General features: G+C 38.7%; 1 protein-coding gene and 1 long non-coding RNA gene across 3 annotated transcripts in view; both read right to left on the reverse strand.

Moving 5' to 3' along the window:
- Positions 1-25781, reverse strand: part of LOC135237403 (uncharacterized) — a 61648-nt gene that overhangs the window by 9790 nt on the left and 26077 nt on the right. For both annotated transcript variants that reach the window (XR_010324813.1, XR_010324812.1), the window contains exon 2: positions 11908-12077. This is a non-coding gene — a long non-coding RNA (uncharacterized LOC135237403). The remainder of the gene's footprint in view (positions 1-11907; positions 12078-25781) is intronic.
- Positions 9366-11901, reverse strand: LOC135237399 (homeobox protein Hox-C4a-like). The gene is made up of 2 exons (XM_064304531.1): positions 11014-11901; positions 9366-10480 (listed from the first exon to the last, which is right to left on the reverse strand). The coding sequence occupies exons 1-2, from the start codon at positions 11447-11449 to the stop codon at positions 10098-10100; spliced, it is 819 nt and encodes a 272-aa protein (XP_064160601.1). The 5' UTR covers positions 11450-11901; the 3' UTR covers positions 9366-10097.

Genomic DNA, 25781 nt, shown 5'->3' on the forward strand with positions numbered 1-25781 from the left:
ATGAAGAAAAGGCGGGAGCAAAAGAAAGGACGTTAATGGGCAAAGGTATAGTCTCTGGTTATATCCATGCATACAAATGGACCTGTCTCGCCAGCGTCGGAGTAAGATGTATGACTCCATTGCGTTCTACTGCTGTAAACAACGCGGAGTAAAAAAAGGTGGCGGGCATGGGGGGAACTGCAGTCAACAGAGCGTAGGAGCTCCCTAGTGTGGAGTACAATCTCGCGAGTCGGAACTTTATGGTTTTCATATTTTTTGACATGTGATGGTGATCAAAGCGTGTGCTTGGTTCCGCTACGATTTGATTAGAAGGCTGGATTAGAATATAGGATAAAAATCAATAAGTCCAAGCCTATATAAAACGACATTTTCTTGCGAATTTAATGTGTTTATTTGAAGATCATAAGAACACATAAAAGCATACGTACGCGCGTACACAGATGCTCATACACACATGCACTTTAAACTAAGAAAATATGAGCATATTAGTCAATATATAATGAATAAGCTTTAGTTAATCAGTTGATCATTTGTAATCATATGTCTCATTATTTCATCCTTAGGCGTTGTGGCTTACATGGACGAACATCTTCATTAGACTATGGAAATGACTGAGGCTGGACTTCGCTGTCTTTCACTTAAAGTTTCAAGTGACCTGCAACAAGGACTGCTTATTTTAGATGAAAAACAGCCTCCTTCTGCTTCAACCTACTTAGAGTCTCGAAAACCGTTTTTTTTCATCAACCATTTTCTTTTTCATTGTATTCTTCATGAGTAAGCCTAAAGTTCTCGAAAAGAGCTACTGTGATGTTCACAAAGCTCAAATATGATTACTCAAAACTTGAAGAAAAATTGCTTAGCACCAGTCCATAAAAAAATTCACGTTGGGGCCTCACACATAAAGTGTAGGCCTGAGTGCAAAAGTTTATGATCCTACAAAATAACATACATTTTACCTTGCAAACCAAAATACCTAAGTTTCGTGTATTGATACTGTTTTCTGACATGAAATCGTGGCGTGACTTTCCAATTTCCATTCATAATATACCAATAGACGATAACTATAAATGCGTTTATCGACGTCAAGTAGACATGCAAAAGCACACTCACTTAATTATAAGGCCAAAACAACGCTGTTACCCGAAGTCACAGCTGTACCAGAAAGAGGAATAGCAGAAGTAACTCAGTAGGCCTATTACCCATTTATTACGCTTTATTACAATTAGCACGTTTATTTCCTGTGTTAAAACTGAATTTAAACAATGCATCTGTTACACTGTGTTAGTGCCCAAAATACTTGCCTTGGAATTGCGTGTCAATGCATGTCATTTACCAATGCAGTACAATTACGAATGTACATTCGAAACCTGGGGATGAGGAAAACGAAGTTCTTACAGCCACTAATTTGGCGATTCATTGAATTTACTCATGACTTACAGATAATTAATAAGAGATCAAATAACATAACAATATTAATGCAGTGCCATATTATGATATAACTATACAAAACGTTTTGAAAGTCTTCTAACTACAAAAAATATTTCTATAAATAAACCGTGAGTAACCTGCAGAACAGAATAGCCTATTGAACACTATACAGTATAATAATAGGTTTGCACGCAAATTAGACTACGAAAATGTCACGTAAGGCAATGAATATAAATCAAGAGGTAAACTCATTTGTTTTGTCATCAGATACATCTTCTTTTAACGCGTGTAAGAACAGCATGCGGGAAAGTTATTCAATTTTCCCTAATTTAATTTGATTTTATTTCAGGAATACATACACAGAATAAGTCGTGAAATGTATACATGTTTATTATTAACAGATAAAATGGCTAGTGTGTGCACTAACAGCTTCCTACTGATACTGAGTTTCACAGATTGTCGCATGAAGGGTAAAACGTTGCCACTGCCGTGATTCAGGAGGAATGACCAATGGAGGCAATCTATACAGCTGATAACATCTGGAACAATCTACAGCAGGGAGAGACGAACACTCCATCATTGTTAAGCAGTATTTGTTAAATGCATGGCCGTTTCCATTCATATTTTACCAGCAGGATGAGCATGCCAATACAATGCCTGCCGAATTAATTACTAGGTTTACAAAGCTTACAAATTCACCTGTCTTTCTGCGTGCGTGCGTGCGTGCGTGAATGCGTGCTCCAACCCTGAATAACACTGTACTTTACTAATCTTTTGCAACCGTGTCCTCTCCAATCCAACAAAGCTTTCACACTGTAACCACCAAACCCTTCGTTTCGCCTCCGGAATTTTCATTTTTACGATGCAGAAAACCTGCTATATTCAACGGACCGAAAATCCCAGTTGCAATGATTTTATTAAAGTGTGCCACTCATAGGTCTGCAAGTGTAGGCTCAATACAAAGACACGGTCACACGTAGGCTACACACGCGCGCACAAACAGGCACCAGGGAGAGATGAGAAACATCTGCTCCCCCGGGGAATTTGAATGGGAGAACAGCTAGATTTATGGCATGCCCGCCACTGACCAATGCGAGTGCCGCCCTGCTTCTGGACAATAGCTTGACGACCCCTGTTTCAACCCTGAGCTCCTGTGCCGCTGCCAGAGACACGGATACGCGCACAGCATACACTCAAGCTCCCTGGCGTTGAAACCAGAGGCGACTGCATTTATGAGAATTGGTTTAATGGAAGGGGCACCGAGAACAAAAGGGGTTAGCTTGTAACGCGGGTAGTCCGGTATTGTGATGCCGTTTTCACTAATGCGGTTTCTCACCATACCTGAACCACATTTGGCTCAGGGGATAGAATGTTGATTTAAGTTTGTTTCTTATATGTTTCACCGCATTCCAGTTTGTGTGGGGGGTCCTTGGTTTTTTTCTTCGGCTGGGAGGGCGGAACCGCTTAAAACCTGTCATAAATCAATACTCTACACTGGAATGTACAACTGGAACTGTGCAGAGTTCAAAAACAACAGAGCTACTGAGGTTTCGAAAGAGCTATGCATTGCATCCAATGTGCTAATTTCAGACTCTCGATGACTGTGGGTTGTGCACAACTGCTATTGCTTAAATTGTAATTCCCCAATGTATGAACAGGCAAACACAGACGAGATGTCACGTTTTTTTATTTGATTGGCATTAGGGGATACAGGGATTTCTTTCCATTATAAAGTTTACGCAAGCTGTTTTTATTTTTGATTTCCAATTCCAAGTGGCATAACAGTAGGATATTTCAGCATAATCCTCTATGTACACTGACAACCATGTATTATTTAGCTAGCGTTATATTAATATAGGGTAGGAATGTTTGATGGAGTAGCCTAGTAAGTGAGTTCTCTAAATTCGGCAGAGAGCTTTGTGAAAAGTCTTTGAAAGTCATGTGGTAGTATATGTAGTGTAGAAAGTAGAAGCCGGGTACCGACCAATACAAAGTAGGAACATTTGCGATTGCATGCATTATGAAATTTTCCGTGATTTTGAAACGAAATAATGATGATGATGATGATGATGGTGATGATGATGATGATGATGATGATGATAATAATAATAATAATAATAATAATAATAATAATAATAATAATAATAATAATAATAATAGCATTCACCGTCATCATCATCAACACCAACAACATCATCACCATCCTTAGCAGCATTATCATCCTCAAAATGATCACCATCAGCATGTATCATACAGTTATCAACATTTGGCCCTTACAGTCTTGACCACAGAAATAATAATGCAGTAAACAAAAACGGACATCATGTCGATACCCCACACCAGATTAAGACCATAGAACGTTACTCATAGATAAAGTCAACAGTAATCGATACTCTACACATCATTGGCAATAAAAAAACGTAATAATACGCAGGACATAATTATACAGTCTGCACGAAAAAGTAAAAAAAGAGGCTTGTGTTAATTGCTCGTAAACCACATTAGTGCGTGCAGATTAGCAAGTGATGTCCTTTGCTGATATTTTCTGGAAGTCCACTAGGCCTACCACCAACATTTACATGGAGTCAATGCAGTTCAGCACAGCCATCCAGAAAATAACTTTTTCAATGTGAATGACGTTTAGATAATGCAAATAGGCCCCCATTCAAACAACGCGGGGTTTCGCCTCATGTCTTCGCATTATTACGTTATTTTGGTAATAATACATAAAATGTGGATATGATAATATGTTTGTATTTAATATTTTTTAATAATACATTTGTTTAGAATAAAGTTTTATATACTTGATGAGAAATTCATTTGACAGGGACATTTTAACGTAATTAGTTTGTGGAGTTGGGGCCATACCATATGTTAGCCAATGGGGTCACATTTTTGCTCTTTAATAAGCTATTTTCAAACCTGTAATCAAGGAGCAGTGCTATCTGGATGCGATAACTGGATTTAAGGAATCAAGGAGATGTGAATGACAACTACATTCGTAGTAAAAAACAAAAACAAAAAAAAACAAACATTTTAATTCTGAATATCACTGAACGAAATAAATAAAGCAACTGCATTACGTTCTTACAGGATTCAATTAGCTAGGCGATTAACTGAAACGCTCGATTAATAAAAATAACTGTAGTTCATGGCAGTAGGAACCACATATTCTTTCATAACAGCTATTACTGTAAATTAGCTTCCAACTCAAACACACTTTTAACTGTGTGGATGATTTATTCTTTTAAAATAAATTACTGACGAGCACTTGTCCACGCTGTTGTTTATCCTTTATAAAGGTGCTAACTGTAAGCATTTGCTATCTTTGTGAGTATTTTAGATACTAGCCTATTCCATATTTTAACGGGATATAGGCCTAACTGTTGCCGTTCAGGCGGTCACCAAATAGCCCTACTCCTGCCCCGGTCTTCCCTTGGTTTAATCGCCCCCAAACAAATTCTTTACTCTCTCTGAAGTAGGGTCACGACCTTTTCACACACCAGACACCAACATACAAGTAAATAATACATCGGTTGCTCAAACATTTATGATAGGTTCACAAACGAAAAAATCCTGAGACTGCCTTACACTAATAATGGCTGTGTGCCGCGCAAAAGTGCCACCCACACTCAACACGTCCACCTGTACAGACAGAAAACAGAACACAAACGCAGTAATTTTCACACAAATGTTCTAAAGAGAAAGCAACGCCCTTTGGAATAAAAAAAGATGCTATCTTTTCAAGTGCCTAAAAAGAGATGCAGCCTTTTCAAGCGCCTGAAAAGAGATGCTATCTTCTTAAGCCACTTAAACATGATAATAAGTGAACTTTCACTTTGTACAAAACTGCTTCATTTCTGACGGCAGAACCCATTCACACACGTTTCATTTTACACTGGTGTGCCCTTGGGGAAGTAAAAACATTTATTAACGTGATTGGCACGAATGTCAAACTCAATATTGGCCTATTTAATATATATGTAGCTACTACATGTCATATTTTACGCACAATTACAAATCATCCAAGGTGCTTGCAGGTGTGTAAATGAATTGATTTAAGTATCCGTGCATTACCATTCCCAATACATTTAGCTGAAACATCAAAATGTTACGGACATACGAAACGATCAGGATATTTTTTTTATTACAGCTGAATCGTTGTTCTTTAAGAAACACCTCAGATACAGACGACCCGATTCTTACAAAAAACTTAAAGAAATAATATGCGTTTGTGACACCAAATTTTGTAATAATGCAACTTCACAAACAAAAGGATTTTCAAAATTGTCATGAGGTGTTTGGCCGGGGTTGGGGGAGGGGGGAGGGGGGGGGGGGGGGGTTGTGGCTTTGGGGTTGCGATGCAATAGCGTTCTCGGATTGTCTTTTTTAGGAATGCTCGTGTTTAGAAATGGCAAATTCTCTGTGTTATTATAGCCTCCTGAACCAAAATACAATGATTTTGACAGCATTCTGACAACAATTTACAGCACGTCTTCCTATCTCTTCGGGAAACGAAGAACTCCGTAGAAAGTGTGTGCTTTTTAATGTGCGCGTTTTATTTCACAAATGCTTCCTGTTTGTATTAATATTTACATTGTTTTTTATTACTGAATACTCACATACTTTAAATATTTGCACTACTGACTTTCTGTGACCACGCCCTTGGCAGCAGCGCAGTGCATGTATAAGAGGCTCACATTTAATTGCGAATAAACCATGCTCTGATTTTTTATTCAGATTGTAAACATTTAGAACGTGATTCAACATTAGATGAAGTGACGTACCCTGGCATAATCATTTATGTATCTTCAAGAACAACAAATCCTTTTATCAATGGGGAAAATCAGAATGAAAATATACCTTAATATCACAGCTATTAGGATAAATCAGAGTGACAGATTAGGAACCCCAAAGGACTCTTAGTATATGATGACATACGAGACGAACATAAAGATGACTTACATTCACGTTCTCATGGCAGTCACAGTAGTAGGTTAATACCGTTATTTAAAGAACGCTGTACCCCCGTGTCTGCTCTGAGTAGTATATCAGATACTTCATAGCCAAACAGAACCACTTGCAGAAACAGTTGTGATCCCATTTTCAATTCCTGCTAATTTTACCACTACCATTACTAGCTCTAACTATTAACATTTAAATCCCTCTGCTGAACCAGCCTCCTTTGCTGGGATACAGGCTACATACGAGTTATGAATCTATAGACCTACTCCAGTCAGGATACTTATAGATTGTTTTTTGTGGAGATCATGGTTTTTTCCCCCCACTAACTAGAAGCTATCACTAGCCATCTTTGACGAGTGAAGATTTTAGATAAAGTGCAAAAAATATTTATTCGTCTGTTATTAGATTTTCAGTTATATAGGTTAAATTACAGAACGGAATCTAAGCAAAAATACTCGATTCTTATTCGAGTTACCTCGAAGAACCACAATGCTCCAAGGCATGTTTCCTCTGGCCTAATAACATGGAAGAAATCTCAACAAAGAAAGCAAACTTGGAGGACACATAGGACACGTTGAGAGAGCCTGTCAGGTCACAGGGTTGTAAAGGTCGGCCATCCCGACTGAAATGTGTCTAATGGGACAGAAAATGTGCCCTCCAAGTGAACCCGGTCTTTTTCGCAGTTCGCCCAAAACTTCAATAAAGTACCTTTTCAGCCTCGCGACATGGAGGCGACAGGACGTAGAAAGAGCTTGCGGGGACGCTGGGATTGTGGCATGCACATTAATTTCTCTCTGCTGTCCGGCAACATAATGGCTTGAGAATGCAGTTCTGAGCCTGCTGTTTCCATGTCTCTAGAAAGTCATGGCCAAGTCAGACTAATCCGGAGTGCCTGCACTAACTTGAGAGATGATTCTCTTATAATTTTACAAACGTCATTTTGTATAAATATATAGGAATATACGTGTTCATTTCACACGAAAAGTTTAGATTTACAATATTCAGCCTAAAAAGTATCTGGACCAAGAAATGCTTATAATTAACGCGGAGCAGAAGCCGTTGTATGGATAACTAGTTCTGGAAGATCATTTATCAAATCATGTGCGCTTTAAAAAAAAAAAAGTTCTATTTTTATTAACCATTTGAGACAGTACAGAATGCTGAAGTTCTGCGTTATGGTGTCAAAGAACGGATACAGAATAACGACATTTCAAAGGTCTAAAATAAAAGGCGTCATCAAACTACAATGGTATACTGTACGCTCATATTTCTTGTAATCACAAAAAAAGCGGAGCAATCTGACTACCAATATAAAATCGAACTCCATAGAAAACTCGAAGGTGTGCAGGTAAGACATGAACTTAGCTGAATATATGATATTAGGAATCATCTGAGCATTACAAAGCACATGGTTGCACTAGGACCTACAAACTATTATTTTCTTTTAAAAACAAAAGACATAATTAATCCTATGATCATGCTGAATTAGCGAAATTGTCCACTCAAAAATATACACAGGATCATCGCTCTCACCCTTCTGCCTTTTAAACGGTCTCGTGACAGACTTGTGCCATCTGGTGTTTTTTTGTTTTTGTTTTTTTGTTGCCAGGTTAAATAAAAAAATACATGTAGCCTGCATGCCAATATTTTGACACAGTGAACAGCTACGTTCCCCCCAGTAATTCCCCCTGCGTTTTTATTACCAATCACAAGAGTGCAAACATATACAAATAAGTCTAAATATTTTGGCTTAATTATTCTTAATGTTTCCATCCAATGTAACAGTAGCTACGCATTTCACACGTCTATCTTTTCGTTGTCTGGCGGTGACCTTTGACGTAATAAAACCCACCGACAGTAAATTAGGCCTACAAGTGTGTATCCCTCTTCAGGAGTACAGCTGAATAAATTAAAACAAAATCCATCTAATTATATCGATAGTATATAGATTTGGTCATTGTGTAGCCTACCAGTTGTACTGAAGGCTAAGATGATTGAAACCGTGGCTGAAATTGAGGGAGGAATGGAAGTAACTTTTTATTCTAAAAAACACAGACACCATGTAAGGTTGCAAGCTTCCAGATGTTCGGGGCCCTCGTCTAAATCAACAAAATACATCCAATACATACATGCTATATATCTATTTAAATGGCCTTTGTTGTAATCAGTTTGTGAAAGATAATACAATCTGATATACAGAGAGAAGAAAATCGATATAAAGACTAAATATTGCACAAAGGAACACGTGAACACCCCCCAAGGGGGGACAAATACAAAACAACCTAGAATTCCAGCTATGGGAACAGAAATTCAGCCTAGAAGCAGACCCCTCTGATCAAGAATGATGAGGTCTTGTGGCCCAAACCACACTGCAAACTAATCGAACGCACTTGAAAATTGTCTATAAACAACACGCATAATGGCACCATTCTGTAACTACCTCAAATATAGAATATCTACGGCTCTACTTTTAACGTGCTGAAGACAGTATATATTTGAAAATATACATTAAATCCTTGGTAGAAAACCATAGACTAATCTAGCCGACGTATTTTGATAAACATAGGCCTGTGCATTTTCCAAAGAGCAGAATATCCAATTTAGAGTCTTCGCAAACTTGGTGGCCAAAAATCTAATTTAGGGAATGTATGAAGGTTAGGGTTAACTGAACAATAATATAAATGGCTGCAAACACTGTCGTGTATGTTTTGTCCATGTATGGAGACAAAACAAGCCATTGCTATAAGATGATTCAGAACACACACTGGTGACGCCTTAAACCCTATGTTCACGAAAAGGATGGAATTTTTTAAGGCTCTGATTTCCGTAATGTGAAGCTCAATGCTGTTTTGAGATCAAAGTGCCTATTTTTTAACGTTTAAGTTAAAAAGTGCTACCATACTCAGCAAAAACATTTGTAAACATAATATGTGAGCCAGCACGTACATAAATGAAAACGACCCAAACGTATATGAAACGAATTGACACTCACTGTTTTATTGAGCACTATTACGCACAAATACACTAAACTTATTTTATTGCATTTCACAATGTTCAGTTTTAATCAGTCTAAACACGTTATCACCACAAAAATACTACTGCCTAATTGTATTGTTTAATCTTATTTTTAAGATCACTCCAAATATCTCACAGCTTTAAAACTGAATCCACGCTTTGCTTTTTCAAAACAAATAAGCTCAATTACTTTCCCACACAGCAAGTTAACTGCAAATATTTCGACAGTTTTGTTTATAAAATAAATATAACAATTGTGCATGTATTGACGCAAATGAGCAGACACATTTCCTGCCATAACTCTGCCTCTAAGCATTTGCTAAATTGTCATTATCTCTCTTTCATTCAAAACAACTTTTGAAAAATCACTATATTTCTATTTAAAATAAATAAACCCTGATATGTGGCGTAAACAATCTGCAGGTATTTTCGCAGTAATCCATGCTATATAACATGCATTTTATATAACTGTGGACTGAAAGGAAAACCTTTTCTTACGCACAAGACAACGAAGAAGAACCTATACATATAAAAGATATGTATGTGTGTATGTGTGTGTACATGTGCGTGTAGGTGTGTGTGTGTGCGCGCGCGCGTGTGTGTGTATTTGTGTGTGAGAGAGATTGGGTTTATGTTTCACAAATAATCAGTCGTCGTCTTCTTCCTCCTCAGCGAAATAATTGTCTGCCTCATAACCTTGTTATATCCTCATCTTGTTCGGCTCCGGGTAACCGCAAATGTTCCTCGGTAGCTGCCACCGTGTTAGAAGCCACAACAGCCGAGACAGTGCCAGCTGACGATGTTGTGCTGGACGCGGATGATGTGCCCGTGGGAGCAGAGGATCTGACTTTGGTGTTGGGTAGCCTATGGTCTTTTTTCCACTTCATCCTGCGGTTCTGAAACCAAATTTTGATTTGCCTTTCAGAGAGAACCAAGGAGTGAGCGATCTCGATGCGTCTTCGCCGTGTTAGGTAGCGGTTATAGTGGAATTCCTTCTCCAATTCTAAGACCTGCTGGCGAGTGTAAGCAGTCCTGGACCGCTTGGGCTCTGCTCCATTGTAATTGGGGTTCACTGGAAAGGGAAGAATTAAGAAAGAAAAAAGAGAAAAGAGGGGGATAAGGAGGGAAGAAGGGGCAAAGCGAGATTGGTGTGAGTTAAGATATGAAAGGAAGTAGTGAAGAAAGGAAAATCGGGGACAGTATAGCTATTATCTAATCATCTACAATGCTTCAGATGAACTTGTCTTGGTCTCCTTAATGAGAAGGACTTCCATAGTGAGAGAGGCACTGAATTATTTATTCAACATTACAAACTGAGCTTTTTTGTCGCCTCTTCGTCTCTCTCCCCCTCTGCCACATACATAACAGCGAAAGCCACATGGCAATACGGCTGCCCAGACTAGTGCCTCGGCCATAAAATTTATGGCGGGTGTAATTACTAATGCCGAGTCGTAAATCCGCCTCAATTGTGTCGTTTCAAAGACTCCTCTCCCATCGTTGCACGGACGAGTTAGGGGATTGGGGTAAAATAAAAACGAGAGAGAGAGGGGGGAGCACGCGCAAGTGAGGGAGAGAGTGAGTAAGAAATACACATAAGTTGCCTACCGGTGCTGACGTGGATTTTCCTCATCCATGGGTATACTACGGGCTGCTTGGAAGAGACTGTGCTGTTAGGATGCTCCGGGGTGGCTTGGATGCAGGCGGGAGGCACAGCCGGTGGGGTTGAAGGGGATGTTGGTAATGGTGGGGGCTCACGTGGAGCTGCTTGCGCTTTCCCAGGAAGCAGGTGTCCTGAATGGGGTAGCCCGTGCCCTCTCGGGGTCTCGGGCTCGGGGATGCTTGCACAGCTATATTGGCGCTCCTGGTAGGTCGCCCGCGAAGGATACAACTCCTGGTGATGATGCTGGTAGCCAGTTTCCCTCGTGCGGCTGTAATATTCGGGGCTGTGGTCTGGGATGTAGCTATTTTGCGAATATTCCTCGCATGGAGGAAATTTCGGATCGATGTAGTTAGAGTCCATCAAATACGAGCTCATGATCATTAATTTCTGGAGTGGAAAATAATTTTTCTACCTTTGTCGTTTTTCTGCTCCATAAAGCCCTCCTACTTGCGAGCGACCCTGTAAAGTTACTTTTACCACGTGACGCAGTAGTCCAATAGCAGCCTGCGAGCCAGTCCCCGGATAAGGAAACAAATGTTTATTCGCAACGTACCCTTTTTGCATACTGGGAACGAGTCTCTGTCTGTGTATGGACTGTGTATGGTGTGTTAGTGTGTGTGTGTGTCTGTGCGACTATGTGTGTGTGTGTGTGTGTGTGTGTGTGTGCGTGCATGTGCGTGTGCCTTGTGTGTTTGTGTGTATGAGATTGCGTGCGTCACAGTGTAGGTGCGGGCATTGTGTTTTAGGTGTGTTGGAGCAAAGTGGGACACACACGTTGGTAACTGGGTATAAAATGTATGTGAAAATGGAATGAAACAGAAACAGAAGGAGGATCTTACGCGACTGCGCGAAGGGTAGACAGGCAGGCGAGTATCGGAGGTGTCGGCAGGTACAGGTAGCTTCACTAACTCAGACGGTGAAAAAACACTGGAGTGATGTGATTAAACTCCTTGGGCAGGGGCAGATTTATTTCCCCACCGTCGTCATCTGACACCAGACTGCGGCACACCTTGGCATACGAAGAGAAAACAACAAAATTATGCCATGAAAGTGTCGCTTGGCTGCACCTAATTTCCAGAGATCAATTGATAGCTTGTCATAGGCTATAGAACACTTTTCCTGCTCGCAGTATGGAAACGACAGAGAAAGTAACAAGTATTTGAGTAGTGACTTTACAAAACAAAAAAGCAGTAACTCCCATCATCCCATCCCAAAAATATGACAGTGCCTTCACTGAAATATCCTGACCTAGTAGGCAACTAACGTTTAATCCATTGACAATGCATGACCCATTACTGTTTAATTTCTTTCACTCTCGGCATCTTTATTATTATTATTATTATTATTATTATTATTATTATTATTATTATTAACAAAGTCTGGCCTGTAATTTTAAGGAATAACGTAACAGTAAGGACATCTAGATGTCTCAGAAAACAGAAACAGACAGGACCTTGCGCAATAGGCTATAACATCTAGAGCCACAGCAGAGAATAGCCTGTTGACTGCATCCACTTTGTAAATAATCTGTGTCATTGCTTTGCCATATTTTATTGGATTATAATAAAAACGACAACATGAAGTTAGCCGTTTATGTCTTATTTATGAGAATCTCGCGAGCCAACGATGTCGGAAGCTTTTGCCTGAATGTTTTGAGGTTTTATTGGGCTGTTAAAAGGCGTAAATCAATCACTTCCCGTGATCTCCGCTCCTTACCTCGCTTTATGGCCTCCCAGTCCTCACACATTTCCTTAGTCACCCGCCATCACAAATCTGTGCGATTATGCCATTCCATCGATACAGTTAGGGTGCGTGGTGTTCGCACAATTATAATTCATGTATGTTTGTCGATGCGTCTGTCTGCGTCTTCTTCTGAACGGCACTCTCTGCGGAGTGTGGAAGGCAGGGGCCCAAAAGAAAACGAACCCCCAGATACTTAGAGTTGTATGAGGAACTTGTGTGGCATTGGAATCGCCCATGTATTCCCGTAGAGACGAACTTGCGGTTGTTAATTGCTCACGCAAATTCGGTTCTACAGGGTACATATAGACGACTTAAAATCATAGTACTTCACCCAGTTGGCTACTCTTTTGGAAGCTGAAAATGCGAAAACATATACAAAAACTGCCCCGCATGTTAAAACACGATTAGACCTAAATTAATTCATTAATAACGTAATAATAATAATAATAATAATAATAATAATAATAATAATAATTGTACAGTATTGCCCGTTTTTGATGCCAATACACTTTAAACGCGTACGTCATGTGCAGCCTATGTCTCACCAGCTTCTTTTGTATGAAGTCCAACTTACATTACACAGGCCTAGATTAAGAACACAAAACATGGGAATGCAAGAAAGCTTGGAGTGACAAAACCTTTCGTGGACCTTTCCCACAAGTAGGCCTACGTTGTTTTACAGAGAAAGAAAGCTGCACTGACATGTTTGTAACTTTTCAGTCACAATTGCATAATAATCTTACCAACAAAGCATAAAATGCAATCAAAGTTTAGCTGAAATGACATTTGAAGTGAGCTTAACACTGTAGATCTAAATTTCGAATGGATAATGTTACATAACTGGGGAGAGCTGCTACATAATGCTGCGCTATGTCATACAAATAAAAGCGGCTATTTTGAAACAAAAGAAAATCTGAAACGTTGGTTCAATGTTGCTACCAGGCGAGAGGCCTTAAATTAAATTATGGCATAGCAATGGGTTCAAACTGCGAAAACGTAAAACGTTTAGACAGTGGGGAATTAAATGGCACATTTTACGAGCACACAGTAGACCAATACCAAATTTGAGAGGCTACATTTGTAGCCTACTATTCTCACCGCGTTACTACTCGCAACCGCGTCCCTCAAACCACGCTTAAAATACCAAAATTTTTAAGAAATGACAGAAACATGGAGAAGCACCGCTCTCTCTCTCTCTCTCTCTCTCTCTCTCTCTCTCAGATCTCAGACACACACACACACACACGAAACACATAAAATTAGTAAAATAATAGCAATGATAAAAAATAGACATACATTTTCACAAACGCATCGCTTTATGTGGAGGTAAAATTGTAACTGTACACAGTAAAATGTCCCACTCTGGATTGTGGGAACAAATGTTTTCTGGTAAGAGTTGAATTAACACTGCTAGAGTTGAATTAACACTGGACATATTACAGTCTACCAAAACAGGTTTTCTCTTTCAAAATCTTTTCAAAATCCTGATTGCAACTGTTCACGTGTCCCCTCCCCCCGTTGTATAAATATTCAGTCTCAAATACGGAAGATACAAAGCGCCCGCGTGACAGAGGACGTGAAAAATAACTTTCCATTGTTCCCCAGGGTTTATTGTGCGCGTCATTACCATACTGACCGTTAGGTAACCTGTTCCTCTCACAAGATCAATCTGGCGTTTGCGAGGAAATGGACATCAGGAAAAGCCACTGTATATTTTATTCGTGTAAAAAGGCACTATCTAATGTGTTTTTTAAAATCCTGGTTAAACTTTTTACACACATTTGTGCCTATTGTGTATTCTAATAACGCTTCTGATGATAAAACTGTACAACTAATTATACAAATGCAGAAGTTTATTTCCCTTTGTTGAAAATACATGCAAACGTAGATGCCCACACCCAACCCTCTCTCTCTCTCTCTCTCTCTCTCTCCCTCCCTCTCTCTCTCTCCCTCTCTCTCTCTCTCTCTCTCTCTCTCTCGTGGGCGCATTTTAATATTACTTAGACAGGCTGACCTGCATTTCACCTCTAGCGTTTGACTCGTTCCAATAGTTCACTGCCAAGGAGTTATTGATGAGGAAACAGCAGTGAAATTTGTCTCCACACAAATGCCATTTAGATCTTGTGCCTTGTTCAATAACTAGTTATAACATAGTACCAGAAAAATGAAGCCCGCGGGCGAAATAATTTGATGTTTAATTCTTATGTTGGAAAATGGCAAGCTGTTTTCGTCGATATTTCTCCTATGTGTGAGTGTGTTTGGGCATGGCCGTGTTGGTTTCCATTTTTATATCGCTGAAATACCCATCCTACAAATTTATCCCTCCCCTCAGCACCCACCAACCCCCCCATGGAAACCATGCCTTGTCCTTTATACGGCCCCTGTGAAACAGTGAATCTATATCGGGGCTCTTTATGACTGAGACACCCAGTTCATGAACTCTACAAGTCAAGAGAACCCTGGAACTGCCACATCGTTTCTTGGCTCGGTAGGCAATCGGAACTTTTACTTTCAAAGAACCCCCACAGCAAGGGTATAGCTGATCTGATTCTTGCACTGTTAGTAAAAAAATAAGATATTATGAAATTGTGTCCCACCTGCTAAAAAACAATACTACGCCTATTATTATTATTATTATTATTATTCCTATATATATAATATCTACAACTACTACATTTACTTGCCTCGTATTTTAATTACTGGAAAGTGAACCATTGTCGCGAATTAAATAGTTGATTGCTGAATTGCAAGCTCGTCTTCTTCTTCTTCTTTTTCATTTTCAGTAGAATAAAGGCAAAATCAGATTGTGATGCCTTAAGTCTTTGCTATTTTTTATGTTTCCAGGTGTTCTTGGAACTAGTAGATTGACAGAAAATGCGAGGCTTTCACAATGGAAATATAATGAAAATACTATAGTAGTCATTTCCTCTGATGTTTTACATAAATCTGTTTTGAACGCATTAATGCATTTGCCAAGAAATAAATATACAAGATAAAAAACTATATTCTATTATTAACTATATTAATTGATTTTGACAACTAATTAGACTTTGAAAAAAAGCTACTTGGTATTTGTATCACCACTTGTGATGTTTGGATATACCTAATATCTGTCTTGGTCCTCTACGGGGTCATAATAAACCTCTCCATGTGAAAACAGCCTATTTGCAATATGTACTACACATTCAGCGCATACCCAGTTGCACATACACACACACGCTCACACACAGACAGTGTATACAACTCCACGAGTGTAACTGGATTAAGTTTACTCTTTGTTTATTAGATATGCAGCAAAGAACAAATTTGTATATCTTCTATTTTATTCATAAGATTCGTTTCAATTGTGGAAAATACTGAGCAACAGGGACCGCGTGGGCGGTCGCCATCATTTTACAACTATAAACACTAATTAAGTTTACAGTAATGTGGTTCTCAATTGGCTATTAATGAGTATAGTAATTCCTGAAGACAAGTCTGTGCTTTCCAACCGTGTCGATATATTTAACAGTGAAATTAACACAGGCACGAAATAACCTGCGTAAGTGCTGTTGTTAATCCTAATCATGTTATTGGTGTTCTTAGGTTTTATCCCTGGGATTTCAGTGCGGCTGATGTTCTAAGAACAGTTGAAGCTAATAAATTTAAAATAATAGTGATGTTCAGGTTCAGCTGACAGAGGTCCAGTGCACATGGTAGGTGCATATTCTCTGCAGACGATTTACAGTAGGCTCAACATTTAGTTTTAGAAACATTGTAAAAAGGGAATGGATTTGCGATGCCACTAATAGGCTGCTAGCACATTGCATATCACGGATGTCTTGGGAACTAATCAATTTTAGTAACGGAATGATCCAAATGAAATTGTTCTAATGTAAAACAGATAACAGAAATGTTGACTTTTTGTAAAATTAAAATGTTTTCGTTTCAATAACACACATGTTTCCGTCGTTTTAGTCCTGCTTCAACATGAATGGTGGAAAACACTTGAAGGTAAACTGACTCGGCCAGTATACGTGCATTGGAAGTGCAGTTACCAAATGCTCGTGCTTCTACAGAATAACTAAGAAAATGGTTCATACGTAAACACAAACTGGGTTATAATATTCCATGTCACAGTAGCAAAATGATTGAAAACATTTTGTTTCTTGCAGTGAAATTTTGTTTTAATAAATTAAATAAAAATTATATCAGTGAAATGGTATCAACAAACGAAAATGATGATGGTGCTTCTGCTGCTGCTGTAATAATAATAATAATAATAATAATAATAATAATAATAATAATAATAATAATAATAATGTATTTCTTTTTACTGTGTACTCTACTGGGCAGACGTCATTCTTCCTGAAGTCACATATTTCCAGCTGCTTTGACTTATAGACTGAATATAAGTTGATGGTCTGTTATCAGTGTCGCATAAAACACATGTAACAGCTGCATGGCATCGCTGTCTTTGTGGCATTAACTTATTTAATATTGGGTTAGAAAGTTGACTTCTCAAGGTCTGCAGATATACACATACTATAAGATGCCACCATGGACAACTGTCGTCACATCCCCCATATTTTATTAATAAACAGACAATAAATAGACCTGCATGAACCAAATACACATATTATACGAAATGTAATAAATAAATAACATTTAGGGATTCCAAGCATTAACTCCGTGATCGTTTAGGAAGTTTTCTTTTGAATATTTTCATACGATACTATATATTATTGGCAACACCAGTATACAGTGTATTTATTACCATAAACACCAATACTGCCACTACTACTACTACTACTACTACTAATAATAATAATAATAAAATATAACAATAATCACCATGATCATCATAATAATAAAAAGACAACCACGAACTTCATAAAAATCAAAAAGCATAGTAAATAAATTAGTCTTAAGTTGACAGTGCTCAATTGCTGATTTAATATTCACACTATTAAAGAAAAGTGCGTTAAATTTCCTGTACAAAGGTCTATTTCATATTGAAAGTCCTGAGGTCAAAGACCACCTAAATGTACTGCGAACTAAACGTTTTACAGGTGTGATCCACCAAGTGAATCACAATACGTAGGTAGCTACTGCTAGTCAGCTTCACATTGAAAAAGCTGTAGCCTTATAGTTTTGTCGCCGTTTCAGTGTTTAAAATATCGGTTGGGTATATATGGATAAAACCCAGAATGTACGTATTTGCTGCTTGAATATGCTCTTAACTTTTGCCTATCTATTTAAGATACTTATTTTGTCCACAGAAAGTTCTGCGCTTTCTACTGTTGGATAAGTTGATCCGAGAACCGAGGTTAAATAGTTACCAGTGGGAAATTGTAATGATAAATTGAACGCAGGGCTTTGTCTTCCACAACATTTCATGCTTTCTTCAAAGATGATTTGCAGTAGGCGACATAAAAATCAGCACTGACAGCAAAATCCATCTAATCCATCACCAAACGCAACCTGTCTTTCTTTTGTTGCCATTTACTTTTTTGCGTGCTGTGTGATTCTCGAATATTCGAGTACAATTTATCTAAAAAATTAGCCTTTAGAACTGGCAAAACGTGACGCATTTTAGCCAGACTCTCCGCAGCAGCTTTTTATTGCCCACACGTCTATTGTCGAGGAACACTGCCCCCTCTGGCGATCGACAGTATTACCACTGCAGTGGTACAAATTCGGAGGGATGGAAGGGTTGGAGGACGTGATAACAATAGAAATGAATACATATCCTATTAATAAGTTCTCAGTTTCTCCATTTCGTCTTAATCGGTTCCCTTAAAAATAAAATGACCTGCATTAAAATTACGTTCCCTACATTTCGTTAGACCCTTTCCCCTCCAACTACATATTCCTCAGTTTCTTCAGCGTATCTATTTGCAGTTTTTCTAAAAATCATTAGCCTGCAAATTATTTACAATATTGGTCACAAATAGCCCAACACTGTGATATTTGTTACAGGTTCGCGCAAATGTAGTTTTGCACGCAGTTATTTAATCAGAACAGTTTAAGCACTTTATGTAGCGCACTACGACTCAAACGAATATGTATGGATTGAAATTCCCGTCAAGTTAGACGGTGAACTGAATACATTACAAACTATGGTAGCTTATATTATAGCTAAACTAAATCACATTTGGCACAACTATTTTTGAGTGTTTCATTAACCAGTGTTTCACACGATGGTGATCCATATATACCTTATAAGCTATACTGCTACTACCACACTACGGTACACGAACTTTCACAAACGCATATTGCGCCGTCTCGTACTGTTTGCTTTCATGAATATAACGGCTATATCACGTTCTTAGGTGTTTCTGTAACTTCGCCTCTTCACAAAAAGGACAGATGCACACACGCGCGCACACAAAGACAAGGGTTCTTTCGCTCCTTGTATGAAGTGGATCTCCTAAACATTCTCGAAACCACCTGATTAAAAATGGTAATCGCAAAATGAGTCTCCCACTCAAACTAAACAGAAGCTGACCCAGAACAAATAAGGATAACACTGTGAAATCAACCACATGTATTCTTCCATAAAGCCTATATTGTACAAAAGCATTATTGGATTTTCTGATTCGTTCACTCCTGCGTTTATTGATTATCCCGTTTTCTCAGCTCCGATCTGTGACTTTGCTGAGAGTACGTCAGGTTGAGTCGTACCGACATTCCGTAGCCCGTGCCAATAGCTTATTACCCTACTATTAATGTAGTAATTCTAAAATTGTGCCGGGAAATAATAATAATAATAATAATAGCAATACTACGACTACTACTAATAATAATAATAATAATTATAATTATAATAATAAGTATTATTAGTATTATTATTAGTAGTAGTCGTAGTATTGCTATTATTATTATTATTATTATTATTATTATTATTATTATTATTATTTTATTGTATATTGTTATGTTAATCATTAAGTTTGTCATTTTAGAGAAGTAGCTAGAAGACACCAGTGAAGCGAAGACAAAACCTGTTCCCTTCACTTCCTTGGAAACAACCCTGAAGATGGACATCTTACTCAGATTCCAAAGGCAAGAGCAGATTAGCAATGGAAAAAGTCAATCTGGGATCAAACTCACAGACTGCCAAAAAGGATTCCTTGTGCTGAGCTGTGGTGATTCCTCGACAAATATTTGAGCGGGGGTTGTCATATATGTCACATGCCATTTACATGAAATGTGCTTTCAAATCTCATTGCATTTAAATATTATTGCAAATTAAAAAAAAAAAATCTTTACAGTCTTGATGATCATGTTTATAATCAACTGAAAGATCATTCAAATGCAAAATGTGTGTAATGAACCAAAACAACTGTTAAAAATCATCTGGTGCTAGTAAGTTAGTAAAGGGCTTGGGTTGTATGCTGCTTTCATTAACACAGTATAAGTCTTTATAGAAAGGACACCAGAACAACCAGTGCAAAAAATAAAAGCTGTGAACTCTTATTCAGATGAGTCCGACCCTGCAGAACTCAACCACAATAATACCATGGTTCTATCTCAATTGGAAAATGAAGTGAACCAGGGCTTTACTGCTTTAGCTTGGGGCCATTCAGAATGGTAGATTTTCCACAGGTATATGGCTGCCTACCCAACCCAATAACATTAGACGTCAGCTGTCCCCCACTCCACCTCTGCCTGGCAGCTGTTAATACAGTTTGACAAAGTAACGCTTGTGAGTTATTTTGCGTGCGTGTACTATGTCCAGTAAGCCATATGGAAGCCAGCTTGAAAACAAAAGAAAGACAGGAATAAAAGGGGATAATTAAATGTAAGCTGCTGAATAATTTTGTGCATGCTGCCAATGATAGCCATGATATAGCTTCGCTATACTCAAACTCTCATTGATTTACCAGCACTGCAATCACACATTATCATTCAAGTGCATGATGATTATATATAAGTCATATGACACACATTTAAAATGTGAATATTTGAGGAAATGAGAGGGTTCAATGTTATGCAAAGAACAAGCTACCAAAATAATAGGAAGCACATAAAAAATAGAATTGCATGTACTTTACTGTCCATATCTTATGGTCCTTTCTCCCTTGAAGGCTCTGTGTGGGTATTCATGAACAATGAAGTACAAATGACTCAAATGTTTGCCTGTTTTTCCTGGTTTGGTTGTCTTTGAGAACTGATTGAGCCAGTAGAATCACATGCATGCAGTGTCTAGTTAATCTGAGCTTAATTGTGAGGACTTTCTTGCTTTTGAATGACCAAACTACACCGATAACCTACTGAATGCAATGTCCTGTCACGTCTGCACAAAGACTTCTACTGCTTTGTGGTCTGCATTCATTAAACTTTTGTCTGTAACTTTGACATAAAAATACAGGTGACTGTACCTTTGTGCAATGGCATATTTTTATTGGCTTTTATCCTGCTGACCCTATGTTGGGCTTCTAGGTTAAAATACCCTTTGGTGAGCGATACTACTATGTCTTATTTGCAGCTGTACTAATTGCTATATTCAATTCCAGATATTCCACTGTGTTGCTCCCCACAATTTTAGCGAGTATATTCACACCCTTATTTGCTTTCCCTATCTCGAATGCCATAACAACATTTGTAAGCCTGCTCCAACATTGCAGCCTCCTCCCTAAAATTCAAGAGGATGCAGGCTAGCATAACTCTATACCCTGAAGCACCAGCAGCCAATCAGTGCTCCTTTTGAAACTGCAGCTGAACTGCACTGTTGCTGCAGACAAACAGCTACACAGCTGGTGAAGGTGGACCACAGATGCCTGCACGACCAGAGGAGTCGCTAGTGAGCGGTGAAGCGAGGGAGCCCCTGCAGACCGAAACCCTCATCTCTGGACACTGGTATGGTCAGGACTCAATTCCGAATGGTGGGCCATGTCACTACAACAATGGTAAATGCTTTGGCTAGAAGTGTTTCCTGGAATACCCAATACAACAAACCTTCATATGCTACAGCAGTCAAATCTGCAAATGCTACAGACTAAGCTAGTTTAGCACAACTTTAAGAACATTCTCATATTGAATAGTTCATAAAATATTAATTTGAAAAAGTTGCTGCCAATCCAATAATCTTTACTGAGAATAAATTAGGCTGAATGACACACAGGTTGATGAGCATAGTCTGTGCTTGGACAGATTTAATAGAATATGAATGATACACTTGGGAAATATGAATGCAGTATCTGAGCAAATTTGTCAGAAAAATGTCTTCTTTCCAAAGCTGTGAAATGCCTGTTGAGTTCAGACAGTGTTGTTTCATTCACATGCACCTCTTGGCTCGACAAACTTTGTAACAAATTATGTTCAGTACTGTTAGAGCTCGCCCAAATACTTTAGTGCACAGGCTCCCCATGTGTCCACAGAGCAGAACTCACATGTCACAGGAACACAAGAGCTATAAAACAACAAGGAGGCAGTTGTACAAATATGCAATAAATATGTCATCAACTGCTTCTGCATTCTGTGCACTGACTCTCGGTGGTACCGCCACTGGTTTTCCAATAGTTTGGAAGAGTTCCAGCATCTGTCCTTGCCCTTTGGCATTTGGGTATTAAGATTACCTTGTGGTTTATTGGTGAGCGCTATCTGGTTATGATGTGGATATGAAAATTACGTCATTATTATGTCAAAATGGTGATGTCAGAACAGAATGTTGATGTCACAATATAATATTGATGCTGTTACAACCAGAAAGGTGATCATGACACAAAAAAATTAATGATGTCACATTAATACAGTAATGAAGTCACAATAGAATATTGATGATGCCAATTGGAAAGCTTATGATGTGACAATCACAATAATCATTATTGCGACGTTACTGTATGTTACTAGCTGAAAAAAGTCTAAATAGTGTTCTACTGTCTGTAATGTTCACATATTTACAGCGACAGCAAGTTTACTTTGTTAATGAGCTACACTAACAACCTTAAAGCTGTTTCACTTTGACAGCATGCCGTTGGACAGACAGAAAAGCTGAGCTTATTGTACAAATAAGAGTCAGCTGGGGATAATGGGAAACAAAGCACTCGTTGGAAAAAGACCCGCGCCATGATTCAAGGAAGACAGGACATTTCAAAATGACCAACTATTTTCTTTTAATAGCTAACACACATTACCTCAGAATAACTGAATTCACAGAGTTACCACACTCCAGAGAATAAAAATGTCCTAAAGTCCTAATGTATTGCCCTAGATGTACAGTAAGTCAGTGAATAGCTTTCCACTGCTCCATGCTCCTTCTGGCTGTCCATACTTAACACTGCATCGCAATGAACCGCGGTTCACATGCCCTGTTCACCGTAAGAATGTCAGCCTTATTAAAGGCGACTGTTGCAAATAAATTACTCGTTCTTTATTAATAAAGAATGATACCTGCTCCACCAACCAGATCCCTGCTTCAATGTGTCTCACTGAAATGTTGCTTGAGGTCAGGGTACGAAAACAGCAGATTAGTTATAGGACCCTTAAAACCCATTACATTCTGAAATAGACAAACATGAAATAAGACAATGAATGTAAATGTGATTAAAAATGTGCAAATCTGCATATGGCTGAGACTACTCTTTTTCCCCCACTGCATTTTAATTCAGTGAGTCAAACAAATACAATCTCGTGCACATGAGGTCCAGTACATGTTACTTACTCATTTAACATCTGCAAAATGAGAAACATTAATTTCAGTACATAAGAGATAGGAGGAAATAGACCAAGGCCCTCATTTCCTGGTAGTTTGCAGAAGTATAAATTATGTCCGAAATAAGGGAAAGGTTTATTCAAAGGGGCACTAGTCATAGATCTTATAATTAGACAACATCTTTGTTTTATGTCTCATGTATTAGCTATGACCTTTACGCCATTATTTTTATAGATACAAAAAAATCATTTGAATGTTTATCATCTGTATCTGCCAAAAAACCCTCATGTGCAATATATTCTTGGAAAAGTAATGATGCTGCTGGCAATTTTTTAAAATATGCATATTAAAAATGACTAATAAAAATTATATGAGGTCAGCAAGGCAAAAGCTACACCAGGAGGTTAGAGGCTGGTTTTTAAATTAGTTTAGGAGAGCTGTTAAAACGAGAAATTTAACAACTCCCCAAAAGAAGAAAAGGGTCTTAAAAATGTCATAGCCTTTCACATGTGGTTTAGTACTGAAAACTAATAACCATGAATCATATAAACCTCGATGATATAATGTGCTACTCTAGAGCCTTTGTGAGTTTTGTCTGAAGGATCGTAAAATGACTGTATGACTCGGTACCTAGGCTAATGCATGGTAAAATGGTCCTTAAACATCGATCTATGAAAAATAACACGAACTTGAGGATGGCACAGAGCATTGCATGCTTATAGAATGAATCCGTATCCCACACGCAGGAATAGACTCAAATGCGGTCATCAGGGGTAATCAGAGCTATCCACAAATGACAGACAATCTACAGAGGTAGACTCAGGCTGTGGACATAAGTGAATGGCCTTCTCGCTTTTGGAGAAAAAATACAGGTGGAAACAGGTGTATTAGCCACCAAACAGTAGAAATAAAAAAGCATGCCCACATCTTGTTTCCATTCTAAAACCAATGGTAAATATGGTAATGTGCTGGCCACATTTGGTAGATATTTCTATTGCTATTGTAAATCTCCACTTGAAGAAGACAAACCAAGTCCGAGGCTCCAGTATTGTTGATTGGTACTACACTTTTGTACACTTTTCTGCATAGCTTCAATAATTAAATCATTGACAAAAATGACCCCCCCACCCTCAACACGCACACAAACACACACTCATTCTGTGCCAGAATTTTATTATTTGTAACATTTTGCTTTTGTTATTCACACCATAAAAACAAACAGAAATAGAAAACATTCAAAGACAATGGAAAAACCAACTTATAGGCCCCTAAATGGTCAATTCCGATAGTGTGTGAACCATCTCCCGTTAAATGTTGTTAATGTTCCTAGAAAACAAGCACAGAAATTTAATGTTGTAACAAAAACAGAAAAAATAGAAAAGCACAGAAAAGAACCAGTATCCACAGCTAATTAAGGAAACAATAACTTATACCAGACCAAAGCCAGACCAAGTCAGCCCATTTCCTGCACGAGCTTGCACACAACCAACAATGCACATCCTGTCAAACGTGCATTTTGCCAATCATAGGAGACGGCTGGGGATGGCCATGTCTCTCAACACCCCAATGAGTCTGTGACATGAGTTCCTTTCCACCGCAACAGAAAAGCAAAAACCCAGAAATCAGCTGTTTAACTGCAAGTGCTTCCCAAACATCAGTGCGTGCACTCGAATGCTCAAACCCACCCAATCGCTAGCAGAAAGAAACCTGTTGTGTCTCACCACCAACCGCTCCCACGCATGATGTAGCCTAAGCACGTTCCAGCACTTCAGCAGATCATTTGAAAAAGCCTCAATCCCGTTCAGGTTCTTTGTTATATAGCACCCTCACACAAAGGTGTCCCAGAGTCCCATAAGCAGACAGTGTAAAAAGTGAAGGACCTCAGTTCTGCTAACTAAAGGCAAAATCCAGGAACCTCCAATAGCCCCTAGCCTTCCAAGCACCAGACCCTAACTGGCACATAAGGAGCGAGCATGCTATAAAGAGGTCTAAGTGTTGTAAGCAGCATGACACCCGGAGTCTATCCGTGTCCTTGTGCTTTCTCTTGAGGCTGGCTGCGGCATGTCCTAGACTAGCCTAGACAAGCTATCTTCTGGCATTCACTACCATTCCATGGCTTGGGGCAAACCCATGACTTTACAGTTGTAGCAGAAATCCTGAAGCTGTGGTAGATTTGTGGTATTCACAGATGAGAGAGGGTGTTTTGAATCTTGGGCACTTCCTTTTGGCCTCCACAGTTCACTCTTGCCATTGTTCTGATACAAGTGAATCTTGGCCTGTCCCCAAGAACTCTTCCAGAGCTCTGCAGGCTGTTTTAGGCACTTCTTAGCAAAC

This window comes from Anguilla rostrata, chromosome 13, assembly GCF_018555375.3.
Source record: "Anguilla rostrata isolate EN2019 chromosome 13, ASM1855537v3, whole genome shotgun sequence".
Lineage (NCBI taxonomy): Eukaryota > Metazoa > Chordata > Actinopteri > Anguilliformes > Anguillidae > Anguilla > Anguilla rostrata.

Bases quoted from the DNA above. Each gene is read 5' to 3' on its own strand.
- LOC135237399 (XM_064304531.1), bottom strand. From the start codon at position 11,449: ATGATCATGAGCTCGTATTTGATGGACTCTAACTACATCGATCCGAAA. The intron at 10,481-11,013 runs GTAGGCAACTTA...TTCCCTTTCCAG, and splicing joins GAAAATCCACGTCAGCACCG to TGAACCCCAATTACAATGGA.